We start from the raw sequence: 12,825 nt of genomic DNA, 5'->3' as shown, positions 1-12,825 counted from the left end.
CGACCCGGGGCTCCATACCAGGACCCTGGGATCATGACCTGAGCCGAAGGCAGATGCTTAACCGACTGAGCCACCCAGGTGCCCAAACTTGATTTTTTTTTTTTTTTGAAGATTTTATTTATTAAAGAGAGCATGAACCTGGGGGCGGGGAGGGGCAGAGGGAGAGGGAGAAGCAGTCTCCCCACTGAGCAGGGAACCTGACCTGGGGCTGGATGCCAGGACCCTGATACAAGGCCTGAGCTGAAGGCAGACACTTAACTGACTGAGCCACCCAGGCGCTCCTTGATTTTTTTTTTTTTTTTTTTTTTTTTTTACAGAAATAAATGCTGTTTGGGGTTGAATTGTGTCTCCCGAAAAGATAATGTTCAAGTTCTGAGCCCTGGTACCTGTGAATGTGACCTACTTAGAAATGGGATCGTTGCAGATGTAATCATATTAGGATGAAGTCCTACTGGATTTACGTGGGCCTTAATCTAATGCCTAGTGTCCTTAAGAGGGAAGTTTGACTTCTGGGTATATACTAGAAGGAAATGAAATCATCTTGAAGAAGAGATCTGCCCCCTATGTTCACTGCAGCATTATTTACAATAGCCAAGACATGGAAACAACCCAAGTGTCAATGGATGAGTTGATAAAACGTATAAATATATAGACAGTAATATTCAACCATAAAAATGGAAATCCTGCCATTTGCAACAATATGGATAGAACTTGAGGGCATTATACCAAGTGAGATAAGGCAGAGAAGGACAAATTCTGTATGATTCCACTTACATGTAGAATCTAAAAACAAAAAACACCCAACTCCTAGAAATACCAGTAAATTGGTGGTTCATAAGGGTGGGGGACAGTGGATGAATGTGGTCAAAGGGTACAAACTTCCAGTTATGAGTAAGTTCTAGAGATCTAATGATCCCCAGAAGACAGCACGATGATTATAGTTAATGTATACTTGAAAGTTGCTTAGAAAGTAGGTCTTAGAAGTTCTTAACCACACACCATGTGAGGTGAAGGTAACTACCTTCATTTCCTGATATATATGTGTATCAGATCATTAGGTTGTATATCGTAAACTTACACAAAGTTATATGTCAATTATATCTCTGTAAAGATGGGGGAGAAACATTTTTTTTAAAGAGGGAAATTTGGACACAGAGAATGCCATAAGACAACAGAGGCATCGATTGGATTTATCTGCAAGCGAAGGAGCACCCAGGACTGCCAGCAACCAGAACAGGCATGGAACAATTCTCAGAGTCTCCAGAAGAGACCACTCTACTGATACCTTGGTTGTGGTTTTCTGGCCTGAACTGTAAGAATAAATTTCTGTTGTTTTAAGCCATCCAGTTTGTGGTAATTGTTAACAGTAGTCACAGAAAAGTGAAATAAATACTAATGTAGAAAATTAAAATCTAGAAATATGACCCACATTGTAATTTTATAAAATCATTTTTTTAAAGTTGGTATACAAGTGAAAAGGGGTGTCAGAAAGTGTTGCCCACACTCAGATACAAGTCATGAAGGCATTGTTTGATGCAACGGGGAGCAAAATGCTTTGGCCCCTAGCTAGAGCCTTGAGGTTCTCTTTTGTTCATCTCTTCTCTCTTAAAAGACCAAGTCCTGAAAGTGACCTTATTATGCTTTCTTAAGAAAAGTTCATAGTTTCTTTGACCACTTAGACTATGGAGAAGTGCAGTAAATAATGACTTTAAAAAGGACAGCTTATCCTGTGTTTCACAGATGTTCCCAGAAGATTGCAATTTTAACTACAAAGCTTGAAGCACATTTGTTTTTGCCAATAAAGGCAATAAACCCAGACCGCCTCAGGAAACATAACCGGTAGTCCTCCCCTACCCACGGTTCTCAGATTAAGAACCCACTGGAGTTGCTTCCTTGAATACCAGGTGCCTTAGCCAGAGCTTGAGCACAAGGGAACTTCCCTGAAATGACTTGAGGATGTCACTTCCAATATGGCAAAAGAGACTGAACTGTGTGAACTGTTTTCTCTCTTCCTACTTTCACACCCAATCTATTCGACTGGACGCCAAGGGGCATTGACTGCTGAAAAACCCAAATAACACACAAGGATGCCGTGCGGCGAGGGGGGTGGTCTGGTGTGAACCCTAACGTTTCTGGGAACAGAGAAGTAGAAGGCGGGGAAGGCAGTGGTTCCTCAGATTGAGAAACTGCATGGCAGAGTGCTGGCTTCACAGGAAATTAGAGGCATTCTGAGCTAACGGGGTCACCTTTGACCCTCTGTATCTTCTTTTCAGCACACAGGCGGCCGGTTCCTCAGCTCGAGTTCGAGTGGAGGAGGGGGCATTGAGCTAACTGAGCGTCTGGAGCTTCAGCGGGTAGTCGAAGGCTGGGTTTTTGTAGGCCACCAGGTGCGTGTCGTGGCGCTGGGGGCGTGGCGGCCGGCCCCGCCTGCACAGACACGCGGCGAGCAGCAGGGTGGTGACGAGCAGCAGGCCGCAGGCGGCGCACAGCCCCGCGAAGATGAGCACGAAGCTGGGCTTGGTGGTGAAGGCGGCGCACGCCCGCGTCCAGCCCGAGGCCGGCGGCTGGCTCAGGCCCGCCCGGTTGGCGGCCAGGACGCACACGCGGTACGTGGTGCCCGGCGAGAGCCCGTACAGGGGGTGCTGCCGGGCGGTGGCGTAGATGTCCGCCACCACCGTCACCGACCGGTTCCCCGGCCGGCCCTCGGGAGAGTAGCGCATCTGGTAACCGCGCACCACCGAGTTGGGGGCGCACCAGCGGACCAGGGCCGACGTGTCGGTGGTCTCGGTCACCGCCTGCAGCCTGGGGGGGTCCGGGAGGGTGTCTTCCCCGCTGAGGCCGGGGCACCGGCACCGCGAGCGCCTCTGCAGCTCCGCGCACGGGGTCTGGAGGTGCTTGCAGGGGTGGTAATCACAGGGGACATCCTGGGGAGGCGCGCCCACCTCCTCCTTCTGCCCCTCCTCCTCCTCCTCACTGGAGTCGTCCAACAGCAAGATTGGAATCGCGCCCTCGGAAGGACTCGGGAGGGGCGCCTGCGGGGTGGCCTGTGTTGTGCAGTCGGGCTGGGGCGTCCGCACTGGGCTCCAGGGGGTAGGGAAGAGCCCAGGGTGTTTGCTGGCCAAGGCGGTGGAGGCAGCTGGGACGTGAGGCGTATGGCCCAGCATGGCAGCGTGTTCTTCTTGGGGCTCTGTCCCAGCTGTGCTTGCTGCCCTGCGCAGAGCGCCGGAGTTGCTGGAATCCGCTGTGGAGATGGCCGGGGAGGGGGCGGTCCCCACCTTGATGGCACTGTGTGACCATGCAGTTTGTGTGGCGGAATCCGCGGGGAGGGAGGGGGGCTTGGTGACGCTCTGCCCAGCTTCCACGGGTCGAGTGGAGGGGGCTGTGCTCGGTGGGGTGGTGAGACCCTGTGTAGACGGTGCGTGGGCGAAGGGAACAGAGTGGGGCGAGCTGGAATCGAGGAGGGTGGTGCTTTGGTCCAGATGGCACACAGTGGGCAGCTGGGTCAGCGAAAGAGGGGCCGAGAAGGTGTCTCGGGACCCTGAAGCTGGTACACACACAGTGTCCACTGCCCTAAAGGGGAGGCCAACCAGTTAGAAGGTGTTTGAGTCCTCTGCAGACAATCCCTCTCATCAAACCCCGTCAACATGTCTGCTAGGTACCACCTGCTGCACACTCTCCGACCTTCACTTCCCTGACCTTCAAGGGCAACCTATGGAGGAGGCTTCCCTTATCATTCCCATTGGGCAGAAAAAGAAACAGAAGCTCAGCAAGAGGAACTAACTGCCCGAGATAGCAAGTGGCAGAACCTAAACCAAGGGCAGGCACTCTGAATGGTGGTTTCGATTCTCCAAGTGTAGTCTGCCATTTTGTTGTCACCTATCTGCTTCCTGGCTGAGTACTAGTAATAATACTCACACTAGCTAACATTTTCTGAGTCCTTGCCATATGCTAGTGACTACTGTTAGCACTTTACTGTACCAACTAATTTAATCTGTATAACCTTATGAGGTAGCCACTATTATCCCCATTTTACAGATGAGGAAGTAGAGGCACAGAGAGGTTCAGTGACGCAGCCAAAATCAAAAGTAGTAAGTGGTGTGAAGAGGCTGCACTCTCAACCTCTTCACTAATACTGTGGTAAGACCCTTCACTGCAAAGGGCCTGGGTCTTTATCTTTGGAGGTAACATGAAGGGGATGGGGGCAGACTGATTCCCACTTCACAGCTGGGTTTGGGTGGGACATGAAAAAAAATCGCACAGGATGGGGGGAGGTGTCTCCTAAAGTGAGCTAGAGGGGCTAGTGGAGCTGGCTTGAGGGTACTCATGACCAGAGGTGTCCCCAGCCAGCCCCCATTCTCTCCTGGTGGCCAGCCTGGGCATGGCTCCCCACTGCAAAAACAGCTCTTCTAGCCAATAGCCAATGGGAAGTCTTTGAAGGACTTCTTTTTCCCCTGTCCCACAGGAGCTCTGTAAGTAATCGGCCTTGGACTGAATGATGCAGGGGACCAGGCTGCATCATGGGGACTCACTAGTGGGGCCCAGTGTTTAAGAGCCACCTCCACCACTTTGGAGGAAGTTGGATCCTGCCTCCTCCACCCAACAGCTGCATGAACCTAAGCAAGCACCTCCTCTCTTTGGGCCCCCACCCACTTGTCCGTAAAATGGAACAAAGTTAAGACTGTCTTGGTGGAGATAATCTAGCTGTTCACTTAGCCCATTTTTTCCCCCTACTGCGCACAAAACTAGACTACATTTCCCAGCCTCTCTTGTAGTAGGTGTGGCCTGCGACTGACGTTTGGCCAATGAGATGCGAGGGGAAGTGAGGAGCCCCACCTCTTGGCTTGGCCTATTAATATCGTCACGTCTGTTCCTCCATCCTCTCTGTCACTCTGGCTGGCTGGAATGAAGAGTCTTGATCACTGGGGGACCCTGAGTGTGACTACATGGGGGATGGCCACCCTGCCCAACACTGCCAACCTGCCCAAGAAGAGCAAGCCATAAGCTGTGAGAATTTCCGCTCACCTCTTAGTCATGGGCTTTGTAAATGTGTTACCTGCTTAGGATAGTCCTCTTTGCATCCCTGAGGAGCCAGGACAATTCACAGCTGCAAATGAGAGGGTTGCCAAAGAGGTTGATGGACAGGACCTGGGAGGAATGCAGGCTCCAAGGAGGGAAGGAACTCAAGTTGCAGCTGAAACACAAAAAAATCAAGTCAGGCTTTAAAAACCAAGTCAAAACTATTCCCAGAGAGCCATGGTGGTGTCACTTGCAAAACCATTCTGTTAGGGGTTAGATGACACTACTTTGGACAAAACTCTTTAATGACCTCAGACTTCATTTTTTTTTTTTTTGTCATCTGTAAAGTGGAGATGCCAACCCAACTCAGTCACTATCACCCCACATATCAAATGGAGACAGTACTCCCCTGCCCATTTGTTATATCAAAAAGAGTCTGTGATAATGAAACTGTTTAAAAGTGTAAGTCTCTACACAAAAGTAAGATATTGTTATTATAGACCAGTCACAAGAAATGGCAGAAGCTCTTTACTAACGAGAACATTCTTGAGTATGTACTATCGCAGTTGAACTGTCGTTGATGGCACTCAACACCAGTCCTTTGGAAGATGCCTCGCTGGAGCGTATCAGTTAAGCTCTTGCTGGGTAGAAATTTCCCCAAAACTTAGTAGCTTAAAACAACAAATATTTGTTTTTTCTCATGAGACTGTGGTTCTTGTGGTCTGGGCCAGCTCAGCTGGGGCTGGAAGATCTAGGATGACCTCACATATATGGAGACTCTAGACCCCAGCTAGGTTTGCTGGGGCCTCCCTCCATATACTCCTCATCATTCAGGAGGCTAGCCCAGGCTAGTACACATGGTGGTGGAGTTGGGGGGGGGCTCCCCACTAGCCAGGAAGGGAAAGCTCCAATCCTCAACTGCTTTCAAGTTTCTACTTACGTCCCTTTTGCTAATGTTCCAAGGCCAAGTCCAGCTTCAAGAGTTGGAGAATAGACTCTTGGTGGGAGGAGCTGCAAAGTCACATTGCAAAGGGGCGTGTCTACGAGGATGGGAGGAATCACGTGGGGCCATTTTGCAAAGGGTCTAGCACACCCAGCAATGGCAGGTCCCTTCCCAATACTCGGCTCTTTCTTCCCTAGAGTCTTACAGAGCATTTGGCCTCAACTTTCTCAACTCCTTGAGTCCCCTGGCCTTCTTACACATACTCAGTTATACTTCATCTTGGGCAACAGTTGCTGCACTTTAGCTTCAGGTTTCTTCTGACCAAAGGCTGGCTTTCCTCCACCGGCCTGGGAACCATCTGCCTTTCCCAGCTGCTCTGTGGGAGATGCTCACGTCCTAGGTGAAGACGGACCCACTCCCCAGACCTGCTCTAACACTCTGGGGTGGTGGGGACCGGACAGTTGTCCCCTCTGGGACACCAGATATATGTGTGTGCTATTTATCTGGAAGCTTAATGCACAATATGAGTATATACATATATGCATGCTTGTTTTCAGCAGATTTCACAGAGCTAGAGTAGGAATCTTAGAAGGAGAATTTAGCACTTCAGCATGCCAAGGAAGTATTTTTCTTTTTGCCTGAAGGGGGAGGGGAAGGAAAAAGGACTGTCGTCTTTTTGAGCAGTTAACATTACTCAGGGCTTTACATTCATTAGCTCACTGACATCATTATAACAATTCAGTGACAGAATAATACTTTGCTCATTTTACAGATAAGGAAAATGAGTCCTTTCTTTATCCGGTGGCCCTTTCTGTCACCGATGTAACTTGCGTGTGATAAAATCAAGTCGAATCACCACCTACACGGGAGGTACGTACGGGAGGGCCTGGCTCATATCCTGGTGTGTGCTGCGTGTCTCTGCATCTGAACTTACAGAGCCCTAGTGTGAAAGAAGGTTCACTTGCTCTCCTAAATAACCTCTTTTCACTTCTTTTTTTTTTTTATTTTTGAAGATTTTTATTTATTTATTTGACAGAGAGCTAGAGGGAGAGCACAAGTAGAGCGGCAGGCAGAGGGAGAGGAAAAAGCAGGCTCCCCGCTGAGCGGGGAGCCCGACCCCAGGACCCCGGGATCATGACCTGAGCTGAAGGCCGACGCTGAACCGACTGAGCCACCCGGGTGCCCCCTCTTTTCACTTCTTTGCTGAACTACTGCCCCTCCCTCCTGCATGTCAGAGGGGGCTGCGGAGGGCTTTTGGGCCCACTGGTTGGCAGAGCAGCAAGGAAGTTGGCCACCCCCTCACTGGAGCGTGCTGGCCATGCCAGGGCAGCCAAACGTGACTTGGGATTTAGCACGGCCCCCCAGGGGGAGGCTGTGGGTGAGCCGAGGAGAGCCGTGAGTAGGCCAGGCTGCGAAGGGGGAGAGAGGGTCCAGCAGGGCAGATGGAGACGCTTGAGAGCACCAAGAAAGCAAGTGGCTGGTCCCCTTCCCCCCCTCCGCCAGCTGGGACACAGGTGGTACAGCTGGGGGAGAAGGGGGAACTAGGATTGAGCCAGAAGGAATTTAACCTTCTCCTTCAGGCCACGGGAAGCACTGGAAGGTTTTCATTTGGCAGGAGACTCAATCAGATTATGATTGAGACAGACCTCTTGGCTGAATGTGGTGACTGGATCGCAAGTGTTCTTAACCTGGGCTCCACAGAGACGGGGTGTGTGACTGGGGATGGAGTCAGGATTTGAGCCGGGGGCAGGGGGACTCCACATCTGCTACCTTACATACAAGTCTGAGGCTCAGAAGAGGAGTCTGAGCCAGAGAGGATATCCCTCTCGGCAACATCACCACCACCACCATCACCATCACGATTACCATCACTGTCACCAATTCACCATCATTACCAACACGATGTCACCTTCTTCACAGCCACCATATCATCTTCACGAATGGTACAGCACACCACATGTGCCAGGCGCTGAGCTAAGTGCTCTGCGTGTTCTGTTTCCTTTTCTCCCATGACAAACCCCAAAGTGAACACTCTGGTTGTGGCTGGAGCTAGCAGAGGAAAGAGAGAAGTGGCTACTTTAAAAGTGATGATGGGGCAAAGGTGCTTCCCGGGTCCCAGATGAGGGCCCCCAGGAAAGGAGGTGGCCTGGGGTCATCTTCACAGGGATGGTGCCCTTCCTGCGGAAGTCAGGACAGGAGCTGCTCTTGATGAGGAGGCTGAATATAGTGACACTTCGGCCGACCAGGCCCGGAAGGACTGACCCTGGGCTGCAACTGCAAGTAGTACCCTTCTACCCTCTCACGTTTCCTCCCTAGGCCCATTCAAACCTCGGAAGGGCTGAACTGCAGAAATCCCTGGGGTAGGGGGGGAAGTGGGTGGATCCAGAAATAGAGAAGAACCTGACGCCTCATCCCCTCTTCCCACTGCAAGTTTCTCAGCCTGGGCTTAAAGGAAACTTTACATGCATGAGAGTTTGGAGTTTTACTACTACTCTGGACAAGAATGAGTTGCATGGTTATTAGGCCGATGGACTATCTGGTACCTGACCAAGATATCACCCAAAGGATGAGGAAGAACAGAAGTCCAGCGAGGATGGGAAGGAGCGGAGGGAGAGGAATGAAGGTCTGGTTAGTGCTATAAAATGGTTGCACGTGTTCAACTTAGTGTAATGGGCAGAAATCAGTTATGTGATTCACGTGCATCCTAGAAACACTTACTTCTGGAAGAGAAGGACCTGTAGGCGAGGAGTGTCTTGGAAGATGTGTGTGTGGACAGAAGTAAGTGCTGAGGAGTCTTGACAATCCAGCTGCTGCAGGTTGGGGGTCATCTTGAAAATGTCCCCCTCCAGAATTCTCAGCCTGGGCATCTTCCTCAGGTAGAGAGATGTGAGCTTCGGCAGGTCTCTGATCCACCCTGACTGCACTGAAATACAGAGGGGAAACTGCCCACTACCCAGGAAGGCACAAGCCAGTGGGGCCAGCACAGCATTGAGGAAAGAATGAGAGGGACAAGGTGAGTCAAAAAGGCCGTTGCTGAACATGGGCAGTTAGCAGCTGTGGGAGTCTCAGAAGCATAGACCATCTCAGCTGGAAGAGCCTTCAGAGACAACCAGTCTTTTCTTCTTTCCTTCCTTCCAGCCCCAGGGCAGCCGAAGTCAGAGAGAAGGACAGGCCCGGGGCCACAGAGCTGGGGAGGGATGGAGCGAGGCCTTGAACCCAGGACACTGGCTCCAAGACCGCTGTTGCCCACCTTCTTGTTAAACTCCACAGGGAAATACCCCAGACTTCACTCTGATGGCTACCAGAAGTGGGGACATCTTTGAGAGAGGTAAGGAAGGAGGAGAGGAAGGGCAAGGCTGGATGAGGCCCGGAAACCGAATTCCGTGGCTCTCCTAACAAATGGAGAATGTGCCACTTTCCCTGTTTTCCATTCTCGCTCTTTTTTTCTGTCTGCGGTGGAACAGGGGATTATAGGCATATATAGTGTTTTGCGTGTTTTTTTTTTTTTAAACAAAACCAACCTTGTGAATCGGTCAAAACATGCCAAGTACATGTGTCTTGTTTGAAGATCCAACGTTCACAGGAACAATTTGAGCCAAACCAAGTAGAAAAATCAATGAATTCATCCTCAGGAGGCATCTGCTGCTTCAGGTTAACGGCGTGTTTGGTGCTAAATTCATTCATTCATCGGCCCCAAAGCGATGCCCCCACTTCGCCATTCTACAAGCATTTGCCAGCTCTGCTGGGTAGCAGGCCAACAGAGGGGCGAAGGTTGGGCTCTGCGCCCCCGAAGGCCGGGGCTCAGATTTGGAGCCACCACTTACTGAGCTGGGAGACCGCGGGCTAGTCATTCACCTGTCCGCGCCCTGGTTCCCTCCTAAGTAAAGCGGGGATCCATAATAACAGTCCCCACCTCTTGGGCCTCCAGGAGTTGACCCGGGCCCGCTGGGCTCTGAAAATGGAGGAGGGGCTATTTTTGAGCCGCACCTTGAGCCAGGCGCCCTGGTCGCCCTCCCCCTGCCCCCTCCGGAGGAAGTTCGCGGCCCCGCCCCGGGACCGCCTGCCCAGCCCGGCCACCCCCACCCCGAACTCCCGGCGCCGCCCGGACTCACCGCGCTCCAGGAACGTGCCGCTGAGGTCCAGGACCTCGAGCGCGCCGCCCGCTCCCGCGAAGGCCGTGTCGGCGATGCCCGCCCCGGGCTCGCGGCCCAGCGCCGTGCCGGAGAGGTTGAGGAGGCGCAGCGCGGGGAGACAGGCGAAGGCCCGGGGCTGCAGCGCCCGCAGCGGATTCCAGGCGAGCGCCAGCGAGCGGAGGCCGGGCAGCGCGGGCGGGGCGCACGGCGGCAGCGCGGCCAGCTGGTTGTAGCTGAGGTCCAGCGTGTGCAGCGCCGCCGGCCCGCCCGGGCCCCAGTGCAGCGCGGCGATGCGGTTGTGGCGCAGCGTCAGCACCTGCAGCCGCGCCAGGGGCCCGAGCTCGGCGGCGCTCAGGGCGCGCAGCAGGTTGTGGCTGACGTCTAGGCTGCGCAGTGCGGGCTGCAGGCAGCTGGGCAGGCGCTCCAGGCTGCGGTTCGCGAGGGTCCAGGTCGAGGCTCCCGCGGCGGGCAGCCCCTCGCACGGCGACACCGTGGCGTTGCTGGTCCCGCTCTCCCGGGGGTCCCGCCGAGTGAGCCGGAAAAGAGGGCCCCTCTCCTGGGGTGGCCCTGCCCAGCTGGGGCGCAGCGCCGTGGGCAGCAGCAGCGGGAGCGGCAGCAGGGCCCACCACATGGTGCGTGGCTGCGGAGACAACAGCACGACAGCCCCTTAAATCCGCAGAAACCCCGCACGAAGGGGCAAATGTGCTCCTCTACTCTGAGGAGAAGCACAGGCCCTGGATGTTTCCCGAAGGTCGGGGGCGGCGGGGGGGGGAGAGCGGGGGGACGTTCCTGTGGCCCCTCCTTTCCTTCTTGCTCCCAGCGATGCCCTTCCCTCGAATTCACTTGCGGATTAGTATCCACAGGTGACTTCTTGCAGAAGGCTTCCCTCACCTGTCCGCTCCCGCCTGAACTTCCAAGTCACCTCCTCCCTTGTCCCCATTGCACGAGCTTCCGGAGGGAAGAGACTGTGCCCTTTATTGCTGTAAACTTTCCCCAGGTGCACAGATGCGGCTCCAGAAACGTCTATTAATAATGAGCCGGTGAATGACCCCAGTCAGGAGAAGCTCTGCTGGAATAGAAACATGGGACTTCCAGGAGATTTTGTCAAGTCCAACAAAACTGAGTTACCTTCATTTCCCCCCCCTTACAACTGCCCAGCCGCAGGTGAGTCCGATTTGCGTTTGACCTGGTTGGCATGTCATATTTTAAAATGAGTTCTGAGGGCAGAACTTCCTCTTGAGAGGGCTCTTTCTTGAGAGGGCCCTCAGGGTTGCCTTTTGGGAAGAAAAGAGCCCCCAGAAAGCTGTGAGGCTTGGGAACCTGGATCCGAGCGTTTCCTGGTCTTCACGCCGGTTCCAGCGAAAGCCAGGGCCTTGAGGTCAGCCTTGCCCTGGAGGGGTGGCTGAAGGCTCCTAGGTGTGGAGTTTCTAGAGTCCCCCGAATTGCGTAGGGCAGCTGGGAGATCAGGTAGGGGTAGATCACAAACAGCTTCATGTGGTCCCATCTCTGCAGGTGTGTATTCCTCTACCCCACTGTCTCTTGCTGACCACCAGGTTTCTGAGCAACCACCCAGGGGAAGGGCTTCTCTCTTTCTAGTTGGCGGTCAAGGCAATGACAAGGACCCTGGAAACGGAGGCCAGGGGCCCACGTGTCTGGCAGTATGTCATACTCACCCTAAGCTGTCCTTTTGGAGTGTGGCACCCCTGGAGGCCCGTTTGCAGTCCTCTATCTTATAGATTCCCGAGGTCCGTGACTTAGACAGCGGCTCAACTGTGAATTCCAGAGGGAGCCTGTTTCCCAGGTACCCCTGCTCCCAGCCCCACCCACCGAGAGCGCCTGAGATACTCCAGTCCCTGCAGTCCTTCCTTCCCCACCAAGACTTTGTGGTCCTTAGCCAGCACTCCCACTGCCTGTTTCCCTCCTCCCCTGCGCTAGGCCTGGGCCTGCCCCTTTCTGGGCCTGGCACCTCCTTCCTGCCCTCCCTCATCTTTACCTCTCGCTACACTGCCTTTCCAGGGCCTGACAAAGGGAGGGAGTCAGCTCTCTCTGGTCAAGGAGAGTACTGAGGGCTAATGGGTACAGTGAGGCAGAGGAATCTGATCCTCCTGCTGGTGGTGCCCACTTCCTGGACTGGTTGAAGGCTGCATGATGAGCTGGTGTGAGGAGCAAGCCCCCTTTCCCAAGGGAGGAAGGCACCCCGGTCCAGAGGAAGGCTTGCAGAGCTTTAGAGGAAAAAGTGATGGGAGAGTGGGTCCTCAGAAGATTCTGGGGGCAGGGGCAGGCTCAAACTGTCAGGAGTTAGTTGGACAGATAGGGAGTCGGGGCTAGGGTTCGCAACAAGAAAATACGGAGTCAGGGCAGCTAAGATAAAACAGCACTAACATCCCGTTTTGCTGCCTTTGCAGAAATGGCTTCCGTCCTAAAATAAGACAGTTAAGCACAAGGCATTTGTCCCTGTCACGGGCAAGAGGCAGTTAAGACCTAAGCCCCCAGATGTCAGTAAAAGAAGACCATCAGCACAGAGACATGAACCTCGTAGGTAGACAGGTACGTGACCAAAGCCCTGACTGGCATGACTCAGCGCACCCTGATTGCTTAAGATAGTTGCTCATGAAAACCGCTCAACTTAGAAACTCCGAGGGCAACCTGCTCGGGCCCCCTCTCTCTCTGGGAGCCTTAGACTATTGCTCAATAAGCTCTGCTTTGCTGCCCACCACTCTGCATCTGGTCTAC

General features: G+C 53.3%; 1 protein-coding gene across 1 annotated transcript; it reads right to left on the bottom strand.

The window, feature by feature from the left end:
- Window positions 1-2,327: 2,327 nt before the first annotated feature.
- Window positions 2,328-10,787, bottom strand: LRRN4 (leucine rich repeat neuronal 4). The gene is made up of 4 exons (XM_028112978.2): window positions 10,072-10,787; window positions 8,678-8,882; window positions 5,054-5,191; window positions 2,328-3,570 (listed from the first exon to the last, which is right to left on the bottom strand). Exons 1-4 carry the CDS (start codon window positions 10,721-10,723, stop codon window positions 2,328-2,330), a joined length of 2,238 nt encoding a protein of 745 aa, XP_027968779.2. The 5' UTR covers window positions 10,724-10,787.
- Between the last annotated feature and the right edge of the window lie 2,038 nt (window positions 10,788-12,825).

The sequence above is a fragment of the Eumetopias jubatus genome, unplaced genomic scaffold, assembly GCF_037043125.1.
Source record: "Eumetopias jubatus isolate StellerSeaLion01/CBP00866 unplaced genomic scaffold, mEumJub1_p1.0 scaffold_9, whole genome shotgun sequence".
NCBI lineage: Eukaryota > Metazoa > Chordata > Mammalia > Carnivora > Otariidae > Eumetopias > Eumetopias jubatus.
The sequence above is the reverse complement of the archived record's forward strand: the minus strand, read 5'-3'. Positions and strand labels throughout refer to the sequence as shown.

Excerpts from the sequence above, each read along its gene's own strand:
- LRRN4 (XM_028112978.2), bottom strand. The coding sequence starts at position 10,723 with ATGTGGTGGGCCCTGCTGCCGCTCCCGCTGCTGCTGCCCACGGCGCTG. Across the intron at positions 8,883-10,071 it reads CGGCACGTTCCTGGAGCGCG|TGCAGTCAGGGTGGATCAGA; the intron begins GTGAGTCCGGGC and ends TCTGTATTTCAG. Across the intron at positions 3,571-5,053 it reads AAGAGGACTATCCTAAGCAG|GGCAGTGGACACTGTGTGTG; the intron begins GTAACACATTTA and ends CCTCCCCTTTAG.